At 37.8% G+C, this 21,254-nt stretch overlaps 1 protein-coding gene across 1 annotated transcript in view; it reads right to left on the bottom strand.

The window, feature by feature from the left end:
• CLINT1 (clathrin interactor 1) overlaps nucleotides 1-21,254 on the bottom strand; it is a 48,556-nt gene that overhangs the window by 16,988 nt on the left and 10,314 nt on the right. The window contains exons 2-5 of the mRNA XM_082771422.1: nucleotides 6,600-6,704; nucleotides 5,872-5,968; nucleotides 4,309-4,417; nucleotides 3,252-3,416 (exon numbers count right to left, since the gene is read on the bottom strand). Coding sequence (XP_082627548.1) covers nucleotides 3,252-3,416; nucleotides 4,309-4,417; nucleotides 5,872-5,968; nucleotides 6,600-6,704 — 476 coding nt within the window. The remainder of the gene's footprint in view (nucleotides 1-3,251; nucleotides 3,417-4,308; nucleotides 4,418-5,871; nucleotides 5,969-6,599; nucleotides 6,705-21,254) is intronic.

The raw sequence follows: 21,254 nt of genomic DNA, 5'->3' as shown, positions 1-21,254 counted from the left end.
CCCTTCCAACCCCTTCAATTCTGTGATTCTGCAGGATTCTGCCAGAGAGGCACAAGAAGTACAATCAACCCCAGCTACAAATAAGCAGCTTTTCAGAAATGGGGCATGCCAGCTTTGTAACAGTCATTTAACACATGATATTTCATTCTTGGCTAACCTGTGTGTTTGGGAGGTAAAACAAACATTTATACATTGAGACACACGAACAGATAAAAGCATAGTGCCAAAATATTGAAAGACAAGCATGAAATGTATGATAGCTTTGCTCTTTCTTTTCCATGCTCAGTGTACAAATAAAAGGTTCTTTTAAAAGGAAGCAGTAAAGCAACCCACCTTTTCAGCCACTGAGTACCCTGAACATCTTTACTAAACACTTACAGATATCATTTACATGTATTCTCCTTCTATTCCAGTAATCAAGACCATCACACAAAGCTTGCAAACAGCTGACGGTTTTACTTAGAATTAGTACATTTGCTGTCCAATCAAATTAAGATTTTTTTTTTTTTTTTTTTTTTTTTTTAAGACTAAAGCTTGGGCTTAAACATACTCAAACAACCCAAGTTTAATTTAAAAGACAGCACTTAATTCTAACAAACTTAACTATCAGAACCACAGCATACTTTAATAACTAGCGTTGGGATCTTACACTAGACCTTCAGCAGAGAATATAGGTATATAAAACAACCCAGTATAGCTCAGTTTCTAGACAACACTAAGACATGAGCGTTTTTATATTTTGGACCATCACACCCATGCAACAAGGGTGTGGTTTTTTGTTGTTTGTTCTTACTATTGAAAAATGTAAAACACTAAAAGATTTTATTCCTTAAGCTGGGTAAAACTGAACACTAGACAGAAAGAAAGGTGAGAAAATTGATACTTCAAATTACATAAAAATTATTGCATCTCAGGTTATGTTCAAAATGTATTCAATTAAGCCATTTGAAATAAAAAGAAAATGATGATTCCAGCACTACAAGGTGCAGAATTTGAGATATAATAGGGTCTATTTTCTTATCAAAGAGATAAATGCAAATCTCCAATGATATCTTGTTTAGATCCATAAAAGACTGACAAACTTTTTCTACATTGCGCTTTTGTTAGAAGTCAGCTGGATACTCAGTGGGATCTCTGTCATTGGAGAAGGAGAAACAGTTAGAAATATACTACTGTTAAATTTTGCAGGAGAGTGAAATGGCCTTATTTCAGCTATGTCAGGTTCTCCAGCATTTTAATGGAGATTCCATTAAAAGGTTTTCTTGTGAGATATGAATTTTAAAAAAAGGACTTAAAACTGAGAACTCTGTATTTTCATCAGGACAAAAAGAACTAAGGAGAACTGTGGAAATACAAGCATTTTCTATTTAAGTAACTATAATTTTTTAGCTTAGAAGTCTGACCTGGGAAAGAAAGTTTGTTTTGTGCTGCTGGGAAGATTTTTAAGAACTTCACTCAACAAATGAGGGGAAAATTAAAGATCCTTTACCACAAAAATGAAATATACAACAAAGGAAAGAGAGAGTCCTTTGAATTCAGAAACTTGAATGATAACTTAAGAACATATGGAGAAAAATCTACCCTGCACATGGGGATGGATCACGACTCTGTACAGAGTAAGTCAAAAGAAAAGCTCAGAGAAAGAACAGAGGGGCGCGTACTTAAAAGTACAGATGAAGTGACTCATAAGAATTTCCTAAAGAGAGAGAATCGGTAGAGTTCCAAGCAAGTAGGCAAAAACCTGTAACAATATAATAAAGACATATCCTACCATGGAGATGGAGATTTCTATCTACTCTGCATATGACGAGAAGGGAGAATAGAGGAACATGGGGAAGTAACCTGTCAAAGGCAGGAGAGAGTAAGCCTTTAATTTTCCAAGGCTCAAAGTGAAGAAGAGGGAAAAAAAAATGCACAGAACTGAAGAGTTGCAGGTGAAGTCTAAGTCATACACAGTTCCTACTCACATCTCATCCTAAAGCCTTCTCTCAAAGCAGTTACTGATTCTAGCAAACCAAAGCTTTGTGCCATTGAGACCTGGGGAAACATCTCTTATTAAGAGAACCCAAAGATCCACTTGGGCCAAAGAAAACACAAACATTTCAGGACTGATAGCTGGATCATGGATGACATACTGGGATACATCAACATAAAAACAGGTTCAAATTCAGCTCCCTGCTACAAATAATTAAAAAGTGTTTGTAAGTATTTGTTTTAAAGGTAAGTTTAGAAATAACTTTCTGGTGTTAACTATGACCCCTTCACCAGCAGCTACAGTTCTCTAGGATTTAGGGGTGAGCACTATGCACCAAGTTTCCAGCCTGCACATAAGGTTTGCTGTACAACATCTAGCCATGAGCTTAGGAGGGCTATATAAAGTAAATTCAGTATTACCTCCGGGAACCCTCCTCTGAAAAGCACATGGGACCTACACTGCTATTCAAAGGTTTTAAAAACACAAACCAAGACAGTGATAACTGTATTGATAAACTGCTGATATATAAGCTCTGCCACATATTTAAATACAGGCCTAGCAGACATCAGAATCCATAATAACACACATAATAATAATAATGTGATAATGCACAGATACCTTTCAAATACTCAAACAGCATGACATGGGAAACCAAAAGGTCTAATGGGACATAATATTTACATTGTTTCACCCAAACAGCATTAATGCCCCCAAAGCCCTAACCCAAATTAAACAGTGATTCTAAAGGAGGTTGGCAGGCATAGGTGGATCAATATTCTTGTGCTGTGGGAGGTGGAAAGATCACTTTTTTTTTTTTTTTAATTACAGAAAGACTAAGAAACCCTGACTTACAAGGGCACCTATTTATCTAGTTCTGCTACAGCAGCATGCATTTCTCAGTGAGGCTCTGCCTAAGGCTAAAAACAGAATAGCTAAGTTCTGGCTAAACCAGTGCATCAATGTCACTTGTGTTTTTAGTTAATTTACCTGAAAACCCACCCACATACTGAAAAGTCTGCCAAAGGAAAAAAGATTTTTGAAGTACTTCATTTAGATATATATATATGGGGGGGGGGGGGGGGGGGGGGGGGGAAGAAATACAGGCTTTATTTGATAATATTATCAACACTGACAGTTAAAGAAATATAAAGAAGAAACATCCAAAGGAACATCTTAGAAATTTGTTAGTAGTTATCTGGTTTTCTTCTGCATATCTAAGCTACATTGAGAGTCCAGGTAGTCAATTCTTGACCAACAAAGCCTAGTTAGTACTCACTGTATCTGAACCCTCCAACACTGTCTGAAGAGACACCGATGTATTTGTCTTTGTTCTTCTTCGCTTTCTTCCTTTCTTCCCGAAGTCGATCATCATCTTGAGCAAATTCAACCATTTCTTTAACCTTCTGGCGTATATTTATACCCTGGTCTTTCCCATTTTCATCTGTATAGATAATGTAGGATAAAGAGTATGAGGGGGGGCAGGAGCAAAAACGGGAAAAGAAAATAAATCAGAGGCAACGATATTGAGCATCACAAACTGGTAAGAAAACTTCAATTATGAACAGAGCAATCAAAGTGAAAGACCTTACTGGTACCAAGGTCTGCTGTTTCTGTTTTAAAGGGGTCAAATATTTTGCTTTAACACAAATTTTCACCCCTAGATAAATGACAGTTTTCAATGAATGGTATGATATTTAGAAAACATCTAACTGCTGTTGAAACATTGAAAAGCTCGAAGACTGAGACAGAGATTATATCTTCCACTGAATATTTTAACCCTCCCGAACATAAGCCTTTTTGGTACAGCTTTTACAACTTTAATTGCATGAACTCACTCTTATTGCAAAACTGAATTTTTGAAAAAGTGCTTTCAGTTGGGATGTACTACAAGCTAAGCGTGCTCCTTTCCCAGCCTTTTTCACATTCAAAACACACACTGGCCTTGCTGCCTTTGCACTGTAAATATTATTTGGTGGGAGGAAAAAAACCCAGCTTCAAACAGATGTGTGTGTTTTGGAGCTCTAACCTTTTCTTCCCATATGATTAAAGCTATTCCTTTACGGACACCACAGGGGACCAGTCTCTAGTGCATATTTTAATATAAACCCGAACACTCATGTTGTGTTGGTTCTGTTGTTATTAGCCAGTCTTTTCTGCAAGTTCTTGTCTTCACTAATTAATACTCTAGGGTCCCACGTCTTGGATTCTGCACTCTTCACACAACTGGCAACAGTCACATTCTAATTAGACTGGGGAAGCTTCTAAGCTGGTTCAGGTGACTGACAACTCCAACTACTGTTTTAATTTGCTTATAAGATTTTTCTATTGCTCACCTACAAAGTGGTAATTTTCCAGGGATCGCAAATCATAAATGTGTTCTCTGGCACTTGTAACAACACGCTCTGATCCATTCCTTATGAGGTAAGCTAGGAGCAGCAAAGACTATAAAAATACAAAGCACCTTATGATTGCATGAACAAAAGCTCTACCTTTTTTTAAAAAAGCAATAGAAAACCAAACCTGCCCCCACACCCCCAAATTAAGTAATAAGACTCTCCCCTCTTAAATAATGCTTATTTTATGGGTTCACCTATGAAAAAATATCCCCCCTTCCACAATGCTCTTCAGGACATCAGAACTGCATTTTGTAAACTGTAATTTGTTGTTACCAAATGACAAGTAGTTGCCTTCATCAACTACTAATTGTTTTAAAACACAGCAGCAGAAGCTTAAGAGAACAAATTAACTGTGTGAAATGACACATTTTCTTTTGCCTCTCTTGTTCACAATTTCTGTCAGTTTTTACCAAAAAGCAACTCCTACAAAAATAAGAAGTCTTATGCAGGTTGCAATGGATATACAAAACTGCATTTCAGGACAAATATAAGCAAGTTACAATATAAATGAAGTTTAAATAGTACTTTAATTGCGTTTTTTTAAATTTAGGCTTTCTATCTGGAAAAAAAATAACGCACTTTATCCAAAGTAGTGCCTTTTACAGCTAAAATCATTATATTTCAACCTATCACAACCTGATAAGCAATTCCACACAGTCTTTATAACATTAAGTAGTTATGTGCGATAGCATTAAATATTAATTTATATTGTACTTCAGGGAAAACAATTACTATGAATACAAAACATCAAGCACCTGTGAAAAGCACAAGCCATGCCTTAGAATTAATTCTGTCTTGTTACAACTTTGGCATCAACAAAATAAGCTAGTCTAATACATCAATTCTAAAAAATGAGGTTATATTTGCATAATTCAGTGAACATTCAACACACCACTTTAAGTGCAGCGTGATTATCTTAAGCAAAAAGTTTCCATACCATGCTAATTAGCCAAAGACAAGAAAAATGCAAATGATTTTCAGTTTTACTTCCAAAATGCAAGTAGGACATAACACACTCATATGATAAGATCTGCAAGAAACTTTGGTCCACTCAAAGCAAAACCACAATTTTTAGAATCAGTATTTGTTATAAAATTAAGATTAGTTTCTGATCTTATTTCAGTTATTCTTGAGCTCCTTCAAAAACTGTCATCTACTTCTCTTGGAGCACTCAACAACATATTTGGGTAGATTAAAAATGCGAATGCTACTCTGGTATGAGAATATCAGCAAAATATAATTGCTCTATTAAGCAGCATCTGAGAACATTTCTAAAATCAGATATGTTTTTCCTTATACAGTACTTGAAAGACATCTTTGATTTCATTAAGATCGTTAATGAAGGAGTTAGGAAATAAATTATAGGTTGCTAGTGGAAAAGGTGATATAGCAGTATCTAAACAAGATACTGTATCAGAACATTATACTAGCATCAAACATTACATCCTTTGTAGACCAATACGAAGTCCTACACACTTCTAAGTTCATGTAAATACACACCTTATAAACTCTCCTCCAGTTCTTTTTATTGTCTTTCAGCATACGAGTCCAAAGCATGTTCATAAGTTCTGGAAACTGTTCGTACATAAATGTAGCCCTACAAAAATTAAACAAAAGCAATAAAGAAATTTTATTCTTGGTGGCTTGCCATAATAGCTTGTTAAGACTCAGGGCTGACAGTAGATGGCAGGCTTGATCTAAACCCATACAAGTTTGACAGCATTGATAGCAAAAAAACTATCCCTGTTTGTTACTCATATAGAAGCAGTTTACATACCAGCACTACAACAGAAAAATACTCTTGAGAGAGTCTAAGACAGTAAAAGAACTTATTTTCTAAAGAAAAACACCTTAACCACAGCAACTGGTCAAACATGACTTCCAAACTCATTTTGGCAGAAAAAATATAAAAAAGGAGAATGACCTGTTATTTAGAGCATCACAGAAAAAGCAGCATGAAAATAAACATCCTAAAAAAATCAGATATGTTGAGAGAATTACGAGGCTACATACTTAAAGAATTTCAAAAATACTTTGATTACATTTTCTGCTTGACAGTTTCCAGTATGTTATGAGGCATTTAAAAAGATTTTTTTTTAAAGACTTTATTTACAGCAACTTTTCCAGCATTACCAGTCAGCATAATGCAGAGTTGATTTAGCAGCAAATTTCACTTTCCTCTATAAAATGTACCTTTCTTTCTTTCACTGACTCAAATTATCACTTACTTGGCAATCTCTCCCATGAGTTGCCCCGAAGGTCCCCATGGATCGTCATTGGTTGCTTCTCGAACCTTAGACTCTATTTCTGAATAATTCATAACCACATTGGTGCTGCAAAGGAAGAAAAAAATTAACACACACAAAGATTAGCATCAAAACTGAGAAATACATGAAAACTTAATAATGACACTAGTGGGTACCTTAATGAGATACCTCTACAGGGTGGGAAAGAAAACATCTTTAGTGCAGAAGTTACCCTGAGGACACTATACAACACATTTATGTTATCTTTAAGGTTTTAATATTCCATTAGTCTTCGAGAATACAGATGAGAAACTATGGATTACATTACAGCTAGATTCAGTCCAGTAAAAATGGCTTTTGGTCAAATGAAAATCCAAATAGAACTACTACAGTCAAAGCTGATAGACTCCCTGGCTAGAGACGGTTCACTTGCAGCTTTGTACGATGTGTTTATCTGCAAGAAGCTGAGTTAGACTCAGTCAACTGCATTTTTTTTTTGAATGATGAACACTATGAGACACTCAAAAATATCAGTACCAAACAGGTGTTATTAAAAATACTACCACTAAAGAAACCAACAACACAGCACCCCATGCTTCAAAAGTCTAAAGTAAGGAAAATAAAATTCACTAGCAAGTGTGTTTTCTAGCTTAAAGTTATTCAAGGGAAAATAAAGGAAGAAAGTCTGCAGAGCACCCAGTGTTATGATTAAAGCAATGCAAATACTACAAGGAGTTCAAGCAACCCCTGAGTTCACAAAAACGTATTTTTAAAAACTGCTTTCCGTTTGTAAATGTAATACAAAATTGAAATATAACTTAAAATTGTTTTTTTTTTTTTTTTTTTTTTAAATGAACCTGAGATTGTAAGTGGTAACATTCAGCTATGATCCCAGCAACATCCCCTGTGCCCCTAAAAGTGTCAAAATATATTCAATGTCACGGTGACTTTCCCTATCTGTTGAAGTGAGTGAGCAGGCCCCACGCATTTGCCTAAAATGTCATTCAAACAGAGAACATTTGAGAAACAGCACTCCAGCTATGGGATAATCTATCAACAGAAGTGAATCCTTGTTCACACGTATTTGGCACTGTGAAATAACACATGATAGTAATGAAGCTTCCAAAAGGAAACCTAGTAGCCTCTTTTTCTTGCACCCTTTGCAGTGTATCTGAAATAAAGTTCCAAATTCCATGTTTACACCTATTGAATCAAAATTTTAAAATTTAGTTAATTGTTAAAGCACATCATGCAACTGGTTTCAGAAGCTAAAAATGCTGCAAGATGACTTTATAGCATAGTCTGCATATTGAGCAGTCAAATTGATTAACCGTAGCAGGAATAAAATGATTTTATAATATTACGTTGAGAAGGTGTTCGTTACTTAAGAACTCCTCTGAACCTGAAGGGACTAGAAGAAAAAAAATGAAGATGCTTAACAGTCATCCCTCTGTCCTTGTAGGAGTTGGCCCATTGAATTTTATTTGGCGTAAAGACAGCCAAGGTTTGGAACAGGGAGCAGAAACAAGAATGAGATCCCCTAAGTCCAGAAGGGGACACAGAAGGTAATTGTTAAAACAGAATAAAATTCCTGGACTCAGTCTTGGATTCTCAGCATGAGAATTCCTGCTGTCAGATTCTGATGTATGATTTTATTCAACTTCGTGTCTAAAGAGAATGTAAGCTACATGACTGAATAAATAATCAGCAAGCTAACAGAACCCATCTATACTTAAAAAAGCATGCAGGAAAACAGCAGTAGGTATGGACAACAGCAATTAGGGGTTTTACAAATTCATTTATGGTAAACGTGCCTCAAGCTTCTGGTTTTGACATTTTCTTTACCATCCACACAAACGTGAACTAATACCACCTTTATTTCCCATACGCATGGAACTTTAAAAAGATTTAAAAAACAAACAAACAAAGCAACACAACGCAAAGCCACAGGCTTCAGAGCTGCGTGGCTTTCAGCACACTGGTTCCCTTGTCCAAAGCGAGGAAAGGCAGCGAGCTGAAGGGAAAGGTTCTGTTTGTTTTTATAACCCCTCCTTAAGCGCTTGTTTGAGACTTGATGGGGAGCTGGGGGTGGGTGGGAGAGCATAAAGTTAAGTATTTCCTTCATTTCGTAGAGTAAAGCATTAATGCTGGAAAATGCATGAAAGATGCAAACTTATGTTAAAAAAAAAAAAAGCCAACATTAGCTATGGAAGTGCTTGGTGCTGCACGGCTAAAGCGGCATCAGGGTTTAGAGGGGGAATGGAAGGGGAAATTAAGTAATGCCAAAAAAAAAAAAAAAAGAAAAAAGTGCAGTTAAAACTGACTAAATAGGGAAATAAACTCCTAAAGCCATTCTGCAGTGAAGTTATTGTTCTCAGCAACTAGGAGAAAGCTTTTTTATAAATGTCACGATGAGATGTAAGAGGCACAAAGCATTCCAAAACAAAGCATCTTTAAGCCACATTTAATTCAGCAACAAATGTAAACTTCAAGAAGGAAAAAAAAAGTTGTATAGTTTGGCATCGTTCCAGGTCACTTAAAAATAACCACTTCTAAAAAGGTGGAAATATAGTTTTATTCTTCCTTTCCCATGTTTTCTATGGCCCTCATTCCATGCCCTACCCATGATTCCTGTGACCTTTGCAACAAAAAAATAATTTATGTCCAGATGTGAAGGGAAAAAGTGACTAGCTTGATTGCCAAGACTTCCTGTGATTGATATAAATTTAATATCCGAGGACACTTTCAGACACCAGGGGGGGCTCGCTGATTAGTTTATACTGGGCAGCTTCCAGGGAATTGTGCTGGATTGCATGGACCCAGCCTGCTTCACAAGCAGATGGATGGATATACAACAGGCAGAAGTGACAAGAGCATTGTGGCTGTCAGTGTTTCAAACACCCTACAAGGCTACATTCGGATTTACCCCAAAGTGTTAATTGAGGCACAACTGGACTCTTGTACCAAGCACATTTACAAAACTGTTAATGTGGACAAAGATATTGAATGCATGAAGTGGAGTTTGAGAGTTACATCCAAAATAAAGACTATCAAATAAACAAGTGGGTTGACATTAATGTTACAAGCTGGTGCATTCTTTTCTGCTTGTGTTATATTTAAGTCTAATGCAATATATTTAATTATTATGGTTGTGTGCTATATTTAAATCTAAACCACAGAGTGGTGTCAGCAGATAATTTTTACTCTCTATTATTTCAGTGTTGCTTCTTACAAAAGCCAGCTCTGAAAAGCCAAGAGTACTGTCACATCTCAACGAAACAAGTGTGGTGATGGCGACCAAAGTGTTAGTTTTAAAGTTTCTTACATGAGAACAATCAACTTTAAAGGTTTACATCTACAAATGATTGAATGATTGTAACAGTGAATGGGTAACACAAGTCTGAGACTGAAGGCCTCCACGGGAATAAATGCACAATGCCAGTGAAGAGTCAGTGGAGAAGAGCTATAAATTTTTGATCATCTGACTGCATCAGAGAGTAAGACACACACTTCTTCAAAGAAATAGGCAAATATAGTTGAAAGTTTTGCATATGTTTTATCAGTTTTAAAGTATGTTAAAAGTGTAAGACATACAATAGATAAAACATTAAAAAAAAAAAATACTTTGCACAAATTTTGCCTGCATTTTCCAAAGGAAAAACTCTCAAAGGATTCAAAAGCTTGCTAAATGATTCCAAATTTTGTTTTCTAAATGACTCCAAATTTTGTTTTAAGTTACACTGTGAGATTTGCAAATGGAGATAAAACTGTTATCTCCTGATCCAGGTCTATCCTATAGTATGCTACAAATAGGGGAAAAAAAAGCAAGGAGAGAAGAAAGGGTTGTGATGTTTGAGACAAAGTTTTGCACATACTTCAAATGTATAATTTGAGATAAAAATAAAGCTTAATTGATGTTATGGATGGTAAGCTGACAAGCAAGAAGAACAAGAAATTCTGTAGTAAACCTGAAAACTAAGGAGAATAGAGAAACTAATGAGGTCCATCAAAAATAAGTATCTGCTGCTTCAACCTTTACACTTGCAAGGGTCTGAAAAGCTCTTCAGCTTTTAGTCCTAATACAATAAAAATACTACAGGCCTGAGATTATCCTCTGGGCAATATTCGTTGACACGTGTAAATGAAATATAGCTTCAGGATGCCATGCTCGACCACAAAGCCTCACAGCGGGAAGGGACACTCCCCAGGATGACAGACAAAAGGTATATACTGTAAGGGGGTCTCCCCCTCATGATATCAATGGATAGGGAACATAACCCATGATATGGGCACAAACTCCAGTAAGTGTTTAAGTGTATCTGCGGAAAACTTTATGCTTGATTTCAACGTAATCCAGTGTAAAGCTCCAATACCTGCATTTGGTACTCCGTGAAGGCTTCTCACCTTACAAAGTCATCTAGGAAACAACTGATGAATGCTCAGAGGGACAGTATTGCAAGGAAGAGGTGTACTCTACTCTTAGTAAGGTATCAGCACTTCTTCCGTGTTTTTGCATGAAATGCCACAAAATAAGTGCTAAAAAACAAAGCTTTCTTTTTCCATGCTAAGAGAAAAAAATCTTTATCAACAGGAAGGCAAAATCATTGTTTATTTTTTAAATACAAATACAACCAAAACATTATGAATTCAGGGTTTGTTCCAAAGTAGAGTTCTTTCCTCATTCAGAGAACAAACACCTTGTGGCTCTACAGATGCACGTACAGTAACTGAGGACAGCTCAGTTAGGTGAGATTGTATTTGTACAGTATGTTATAAGTGATGCTAACTAGTAGCAGCTTCTGACTGGAAATTTTGTTGTGCCTGAAATTGTTATTCCACATCAGTAATTGCTGATTCCACACCAAAAAGACTGTCTCTCTATTTTATACCCCTTGAATAAAGAATACTTTGTAAATATATGTGGAAACACAAGGCTCCGAACACAGTCAGTAATAAGTAGAAGCTGCCTCAGGAGTGGGGACGAATTCAAGCCTGAAAAGTTAGATGCAGAGAATCAAATCTGTTTTCTCACCTAAACTACACTTTAAAATTAACCACCAAACCACAACGTTAACCCTCAAGATAACAAACATTTTATAACAATGCTGTCTATACACTTTCAGCAAATCCTGCTGAAGAATGAAGGCACTACAATTTTTGTCTTCATTCACTTGATTCAACATCTCAGTTAGGAGATTACATGCAAAAAGCTCAGTGCCCAGTCTTCGCAAAAGGGCTCCGTACAGTCAGGTATTTCCATCCCCAGCATTTCCTTTATCTTCCAGAGTTTTTTTCCATGGTCAGCATCATTCTGTTCCCCTCATCACCCTGCCAATACATTCAAGCGCATGGAATCACAGCTCATGAAGGAAGCTTACAATTCACTGCTAGATTCTGGAAGTTACGTTCTTTTGAACAAGATAATCACGTTCATCAGGATAGGAGTAGATAGCTACATCTTGCAGAATTTCAGAGCTCCAAATGACACCTAAATTAAAGTTTAACATTCAATGCTCTAGGAGCATCAGTCTTAAACATGCAGGAATCTTTAAATAGCATTTGCATAGGAAACCTGTAATAGAGAAAACAAGGAGCACCATGAGAAAAGAAGGTATTTATATATAACGTGTAATGAAGGAACAGTATATCCATCCATTTAGAATGGAACTTACTTTAATACATATTAAGGAATCAGAAAGCCTTACAGATCTTAGTCAATGTTTCTGTCTCAAACTTAAAAGCCTTGAATATGCCCTGGGGCGAGAGTCAGACCACTCCATTAAAAGCTCCATTAGGATTAGAGTTGCTATTGATGTGGGTGGTGTCACCGAGGACAAGTACAATTCTGGACATCGGATCCACAGAAGATTTGTGAAATGCCATGTCTAATCTCATGAAAACTAAGATAAACAGAAGTCACAGAGAGGCTGTGTTACAACAGTTTCTTTATAGTGATGATAAAGGTATTGGATTGGACAGGGTAAGGCTAATTAGAAACACTTCTCAAACCTCTGGGAAGCTGCCCACTGTGCTGGGGGACCCAGCAGCAGGAACAAGAAACCTGGTTACATAGTTAAAATTTTTTTTCAATGTATATTTCAAACCAATTACAATATCATGTATACATGGGACTCCTATGTGCATAATATTATGCCTTTAACTATTACTCCAAGGACATCACTGGATTATGGACCTTCTGTTTTCCTTTTTTAATTTTACAACTGGGAACACTAAAATACTAGAAGCTGACATGAGAAACTTTCTCCATTTTACCACCATTAACAGTTTCCAGTGAGACACCATTCTGCAAATGTGTGTTTAAAGCCTAAATATGGAAGAAAACAATTCCTGCACACACACACATGCCTATCATACATACAGTTTGAACACTAATGCTATTCAAACAGAACAGCAACACCAAAGAACCTACATCTTTTAAAGAAAAATTTGTCTCTTGGAGGTAAAGTGTCTGGATGAACACAGGGCAACACAAGCTGTTGCTGTACAGCACTACCTAGCATGGTAACAAAGTATTGCAAGAAACAAGTTTTAACCTTGAATTATTCCCGTGCCAAACCAAACACCGCATAATTTGTTCTTTAAAGAATAATGTTTAGCTGCATTGGCCTTTTAATAGGCAGTCTCATACAACAACACTTTAATCTCAGTATTTCTGTAATTCTGTTAGCAGCTTCCGTATTTTTAAGTCTTCTGCAGGTTTCCTGTAACTTCTCTAGTGAGTAAAGCAAGGTGAACTTCAGGTTTGGTCCAAAGCAGACCAGGCTGACTCCAAATAAAAGCTGCTCACCTCACTTGGTGACATAGCAAATGAGAGTATTACAGTAACAGTTTCCGAAATCTACATTCCCAAACCCAGTAAGAATACATTTAAATAGCTCTACGCTATCCTTCTTGGAATTAAAAATAAGTACATTGCACTGCCCATTCAAAACAGATGTCATTTGAAAATTAAATAGTTAAGAAATCCTTAAATTACAGTAAGGAATGTTTGCTTTGAATCTGATTCATTTGGGGTATGTTCATTCTTAGTAAGTGACCCAGCTATGTCATCTCCATCTAAATATTGCCATGATTTTTATGGTGTGGTACATAAGAAGAGGAGTACTTTCTCACCCGGATGGTTTATTACAAGCACGGTGGTGATTTCAACATAAGCCTCTGAACAAAGCCAGCAGTAACTCATGTCTGGAGACTGAGCTCTGCTGCTACAGCTGAAGTGCTGCCTTTGTCTTCAGCAGCTTATTTCCTCCTAACCTGTTGGGTTGTCCGTTCCACTTTCAGCCGAAAGGCTAGCAGGCTCCCACTACAAGATCAGATAAGGACCCACTGGCAATTGTTCATCTAATAGAAGGTGCTTATTTTGGTAACACTACCCAAAGAGAGGAGCAGCAATTTATTTTCAGATTTCCCATGGAACTGTACAGGGGCTGAAAACTTAATGCAAATATATGTATTTAAATACTATTATATATACACATTTATAACAGCTTAGCTTTTAGGTGCTTCAGACAGCAGCATCCATATTGTTGTTTGTTTTTTTTTTAAAGGATGCACTATGAAAGTAATATGAGCAAAGTGAGCATTAAAAATTCAAAGAGATGAGGCAAATCCCTAGTAACATTTTCCACAATACTCAGTTACCTTGTAAAGCCCCATCCACAGGCACAGAGGCATTTAAGAGGCAGCCTTTGGAGGGAAGGGAACACACCTTCTTATCCCCATCCAGCCTTCACCTGTGAGTCACGCATCTAAACTATTTTTAGTATCTAGATTAAAAGGTTCCTGTACAGTAAAAGTAGAAAGTCATGAAAAGCTTTCTGAGAATGTTAAAAAAGTTATTTTGGTATTAATTGATCCAGTCTTAAAGCATGTTCTTAAGTTAACTTCAACTACTTAGAATACACAGTAAAATAAGAGACCATAAAAACTCATCTGAGTAAGTCCTCCCTACACCCAGGTGTGGGAATCTTGGCATTTATTAAATTGTGAATTAGTTCCAAGAAGCATTTTCATTTTTCAATTTAAAAATATTATTGAATACTTATCCATCTGGGCATGAAACACTTTTAGTAGAACACATGAAGTGGTAATACTAAAAAAGTGATCCTCACAGCACTGCCTCCCAAACCACTAGGGGCCAGCACACCATGCAGCGAGCACCCCGTAAAAAGGCAGACTGCATTAACTACATTTCTGCTAGCATCTCTTCCACCAAACTCTGACAAATTTAAGTTGAAACCCAAGTTTGGATCAGCAATCAAGAAACTTTCAGTATTTACAGCAAACTGAAACAAAGATGCATTTCAGCACCAGAGTTCATGGGCTTTGACCTGTTCACTATGTCCCTGCATCAGAAAGCTCAATATGCACAGGCAGAGGGCAGAAGACAAGACATTTATCCACCTCTTTTCCAACACAGCTTAATGGACGTTCTGCAATTTATGTACCTAGTGTTACTAACAATTATTCAGAGAAAAAAATATTAAATAACCTCAAAATAAAGATGGCACTGCTCTTTCCCTCAGTGAATTTGGATAGTAAATCTCAACCAGCATCTCTGTCTCTGCTTGGTGAAGACGAACTAAAAAACATGCAATGAACTTAACGCATTTTCATTTTGCTCCTGTCAGTAATGTCACTTTTGTTATAAAACATGCAGCTTAGATTTAGAGCCTTACAGATGAAACATATGGATAACAAATATGAAGGCAGCAGTCCGCACTCAACGAAGAAACAGATGGGCACCCATCTGCTGAAATGCCTGGTGAAATACCTCAGGTTACACAGAGGTAACAGCTCGACATTAGATGATACTTGACCATTTAAGTTACTTTTTAAACCACTCCTCTGAAGTATTCCAAATATGACACCAGACAGTTCAGTACACGAATACTGGATATTTTTACAGACCTTCAACACAAGCTGCAATTATGCTCTTTCTGACCACTGATACCATCTTCATTACGCTACAGTAGGATCTAAAATACATTTCCAGTTTTTCAAGTTAAGTTTCATAATTTATGTGGCAGATGTGCAAGGCAAACTGCACAGAAAGAGATAAGCCAAGAAAAACATCCTGATGGCCACAAGTGAATTACGACTTGTGGGAGGAAGGAACTATAAAGCTATTTCCTGTGCCTTACAACTTCTAATCACAAAAGAGTACCAAGTAAACAAGATAACCCAAATCCACCACACATACACACTTCCAAAAAAAAGACAGTGACTTTAAGAATTAAATTGAATCCTGTCAGAGAACTCAGAAGCTTTGTCAGTTACAGAAACGACCATCACACATTGCTGAAGCACCCTGCAGAAGGTACCCAATTACAGCGTGCTGTATTCTTTATTTATTTTTTAAAAAAACAGATGTTGGAAGCATGAGGCAACCAAGTATGTGGTAGTTTTAAAGTGTGTTTGTAAAGTCTCCCCAGAGCCTTTCCTTCTCCAGGCTGAACACCACCAGCTCCCTCAGCCTGTGTCCATAGGAGAGATGTCCAGCCTCTGAGCATCCTTGTGGCTCTCCTCTGGACACACTCTAATAAATCCAAAAGCTCTCTGAGTATAGTCCAGTTGTAGTTGCATTCAAAAAGCAGGAATAGTAAACCTTGGAACTCATGTACCTCAGACTTCCTCTGCTTGACCCTAACAAACTTGAGTGATCTTCGGATGGAGGAGAAAGAAGGGAAAAAGAGTAAAAGCAAAACTACCAGTAACTTCCTACGACCCTCCCCAAATATCTTACGTTAAGTAGAGGTCATTACACAACCATTTGCCTCCTACTTCCAAAAAAAAAAATTATTAATTTTCAGTGTCAAAAGAGCTGTGTACCACTAATGTTTTAATATAGCCCCCAAAAGATACAACTTTTGATAAGCCCAACTTCACCTGGAAAGCTTCTGCAATTTTGAGCTATTCACAACTGCTCATGTGAAACGTTCTCACCAAAGAATTCCTATTAAGAGTCCTCTGACACCATGAAGAGCACACAACAGTTGTTAGCTTACGGTAAGCAAAGTGGTCAAGGAAAACTCTTGCAGCTAGACGTACTTAAGATACATTAGCTTAAGAGTTACAGTCAAAAGTTTTCACCCTGAAAAGCAGGGAATACTGCCTGGTAATTTCTACACCTCTCAATGATGCAGAGCTGTTTAGTGTTGCCAATCACACCGACTTCTAAATAATCCCAGCTTTCCTTACTTAAAGGACTAAATTTGGTTTGAGTATCTGTCAACTTACAGAATATTTGGTGTGGACAGAAGAATACATATGCAATAATGCAGACTTCAATATTGCCAAAAACCAGCCCCTACTCCCCCCATAGGACCATGCTTAATGAACCTCGTAGTTTCAGATATTCCCTTCATTGCAGGCTGAGTACCATTAAAATACTGCCCTAATTCCAAAATTTATTGCAAATTAAGTATTACTCTAAACACAAGCTAGGTGTTCCACTAGGGAGGGCCAATTAAAATTTAAACAGTGCCATTAAAGCTTCCAACACACACTGCTCATTCTCTGCTGCTATATATAATCACTTTGGCACTGCAACAACGCACGCACCCCTGTATTTTTGCCATACAAACCTAAGCCAACAGCAAGCACCTGTTGAATGCTCTTCTCATCTCAGCTCCCCTGGCAAGGAGCAGGTGAGTTTGCCAGACCTGAGCCCAGCTCTGAGAGCGTTCCCCTTGCTGCCTCCAGCCTGCCCCAGAGCCCTGCCTTCTGCCAACGCCTCTCCCTTTCCCTTAGGCTTGAGGCAATTGGAGACAGGAGTCAGGACGTGACAAGAGCATCCCACCTACACATGAACCACACGCTGCCAACTCACCCTGCTTTTACAACGCTGGTTACACTGTCCCGAGACCCAGACTAGATCTGAATGGCTTGTGGTTCCCTTCTGCCATCACCTATAGAGCTATAACTTCGTACTGCTTTGTACTTCACCTGTGATGTAGCAAAGTATTAATGTTGTATTAGAAAGCCTGAGACACACACCTCACAAACCGGAAGCATGGTCTAAGCAGCTGGTAAAGCAACTGAACAAGAACACCTGCAGCTAGTGTTTTAATAAAGCCTTGTGTCCTGGAAGATGTCTTAAGACATGCAGAAGCTGCACTGCACTTTCTGGACTGGAAGACAGGGAAGGAGGCAGCAACAGTTTATACAAAGTTATCAAATTACAGGCTAATAAGCAGTTTTCCTTCAATTATTCATGTCTTTCAGTGAAATTTGCTATGCAGGAGATATTCAGTAGCAGAGGAAAAGATTAGTCTCAACTGTCTTGATCTTTGTTTCTCTAAAATGACTCACATTATCATTTACTGATCTTATTTCTAAAATAGTCCAGAATTAATTCTATAGTTGGCGGTGTTTCCAAAAAACCAACAATAAACAAACCGCAACCTCCAATTTCAGACCTTTTTTGATGAAAATAAAACCAGGAACTGAATGCGTATGTCACTACAAAATTGCTTATCAGCTTCTCGTCTCAAAACTGGTTCCTTACAGTCTGCTGCTTACTCACTACTTGAGGCTGAAAGCAAGAATTGTGCCGTGAAGTGGAGCGCTACAGGACCTGCCACACTCAATAGCTCGATGTAGCTGCAGCATTTCCTTTCACATCCAACGCTGAAATCCAATCCCAAACAGACCATTACATTTGTCAGAGAATTTAAGGGTGACGCCGACCTGAAGTAGGACTCCATGCAGTACGTCTGGATCCAAGAACATTTTTCTTGACTCTACCACAGGCAGAGGAACACAATCAACGCCAATTACTCCTGGAGACACTGAAATGCAAGTGTATCTCCCTTTTCCTAGGAAGGAAGCTCTTAAAAATCTAAGCCTTTCCCTGTACCTCATATCTTGCTAACACATAACAAGAAATTCAACATCTTAAGACTTACAGAGGAATTAAGACTTCACTGTCTCCCAGTGAGTACTTCATACTTTAACCTAAGCAGGGCTGTGCAAGGGCAACCTGGTCAGCATCCTAATCCCCAAGACTGTCAAAAGATGCCCATTATAATGTGTAAAACTGTAGAGCAAATACGCAGTAATAATTCTGCTGAATACACTGCCAGCCTCCAACAGTTTATAGAGAGCAGGAAAAAAACATTAATTTTTGCCCCAATGTTTTTGCCTTCTTCCAGTCCTCCTTCAGCATGTAGTAGCCCTAAAGGCTTTCTCAGACTTGCGTCCAATTTGCTTTGAATTAGGTTGAATGCCTCTTTGAAAATGTGCTCAAATGCCTCAGTTGTGGTTTCACATGGGAACGATCAGCAGCTCTGCACTTCAGTCTTTCCTCAAGTGGACATTTCAGTTTCCTGAAACGTATTTTTGCTATTCATTATTTCCTTGATCCTTCTCTTTCGCAACGCTGTATCTTTTGCAGCATCATTGAGAAGGGGTAACCATCCTGCCAACTATGAGCCACCTACATAATTTTTATATCCATATCAGCTACAAGGACTCCATTCTTAGGAACACCTTGAAAGCTTAGTGTTTGTTGTGTGTTGTTTTTTTTTTTTTTGAAACTGAATAAAGTGGAAGAGTGCTTTCTAACAACTCACAAAAAATAGACAACTTATGTTTTAATTATTCTTTTGCTCATGAAGAGACTTAAGTAAACTATGCTCATTATTGCAGAGTGGCTCTGTTAGTAATAACATGAACCAGAACTAACATGTTTCAGGATCGAGTTCAGGCTTACTGCTTTTGTCTTGCCAACTAGCTGATTGATAAACCAGTCGCCAATCACCTAAATATGCACCGTTCTCAACATAAGACATTCTTGCTCTGCACTCATACCATTAGTCCCGAAATTTCAGTTTCACAGGAGTTCTGACTGGTTGACACAGCTTGTTAATTTGATCTGGAAAAGTTTCTTCAGCATGCTGTTCGTTCATTCAGCCTTGCTTATTTTGTGCTTGGCCTAGAACAGAGGCCTGCTAACCACACAGTTTTAAAATGGGACACTGACAGGAAGACTTACCCAAAAATTTCTGAAAGGCAAATAGTCGAGGTTTACCACCTTATTCTTCAGTTTCCTGAACTCTTTTAGGAGACAAATACCCTTCGCATCAGATGCCCATCTCTTACCTTATGCTCATAAGAACTATTTTTTCCCCTTCACCAGCTTGAGGCCCTCCTCTTATGAAATTAAGCCAGTTGGCATCTCCTGATCAAGTTAATTTAGCATAATTATAACAGGTTCTGCTGACAACCAGAGCTGGCAATCAGCAGTTTCCCCAGAACTGCCCATCTAATATTTTATTACATGGAGCAAGCACGTCATATATAGCCAAAAGCACATCAAAATAGTTCAACTGACACGAGAAGTATAGGTGAGGCTCACAGCACACAAAACACTAACAAGATATTAGAGAAGAGTTGCACAATGCACCTTGTCACTCATGCTTCTTCCACTGGCAGAAGCACTGAAATGATTTTTTTCCAAAACCTGAGTGTTGGGACACACAGGGCTGTTGTATAAAAGGGGACTGAGACGATATTCTAATTGATCTCCGTTTCAGTGCTCCATAAGTACAGCTCTTACCACTCCAGGGAGCCAAGTTGGGCTCTGAGAACAGCCGAGGTTGGACAGGAGCTCATGGTCCCCCAGGGCAGCCATCCTGCCCAGGCAGGGGCAGCAGGAGCAGGTTGCCCAGGGCCTTCACCTCTCAGGTTCTGAAATACACCAAGGACGGAAACTCCACACTCTTCATGACACCTGCTCCATCCAGGATTTGGCAACCCTCACAGTAAAAAATAATTTAAAAAAGCATTTTCTTGCACATAGGAATTTCATTTGTTTTAGTTTGTGCCCGTTACCTCTTATCCTGTCAGGTTTTGTGATTATTTTCTGTGTCTTGTAGGATTCTATAGCTTTGCACCTATTTTATTTTGCCATTCCATTTTCCTGTGAAGGCAGGTTACAAAGCAGAAAACCTTCTGTTATTGCATTAAGCAGCTGGACAAAGGAACTTAACCCATAAGGAAACAGTGGCTAATAGCTAACGGCTGAGTGCCCTTCTACAGCTATTCCCTGCAGGACATCCAAAATGAAATGGGCAGCAGCAATGAGAACACACCATCCAGAATAAGTGAAATATTAAGAAGTCAGTGTTCTAGTATTAGCATTCAGTATTTCATTAAAATTTTCAAATTAGCATCTCACATTACATAAAAAGGGAAGCTTGGCAAACTAAAATCCCACAAATTCACAAATATGCGTTTTTACCCAAAGCAAATGTTCTTTTGTGGAATGAGTCTCGCAAATTACAGACAAATTAACTTTCAAAATGCCAAGCCATGCTTATTTGTGGAGGATAATAGTGTTTCCTCTCCTTTCATAGGTATCATTTGTTAAACTGGTTCCTCCAGGAGATCAAATAACTCTTATATCCTAAAAAGGTAACAAGAGCCGTTTCTTTTGCCTTGAAGCTCCAGTTTCTAGTTCCTGCCCATATCCAGATGATAACTTCAAACTGAACAAGCTACTTGCAACAAACCAATTTCACTATGGTTCAATACAGGAACAATTTATTCAACTCACTAATAGTAAGATTACAAGATCATGAAATTCTAGTATCTGCAGTTACATACTTAAGT

This window comes from Aythya marila (genome assembly GCF_965140915.1).
Source record: "Aythya marila genome assembly, chromosome: 14".
Classification (NCBI taxonomy): Eukaryota; Metazoa; Chordata; class Aves; order Anseriformes; family Anatidae; genus Aythya; species Aythya marila.
The sequence above is the reverse complement of the archived record's forward strand: the minus strand, read 5'-3'. Positions and strand labels throughout refer to the sequence as shown.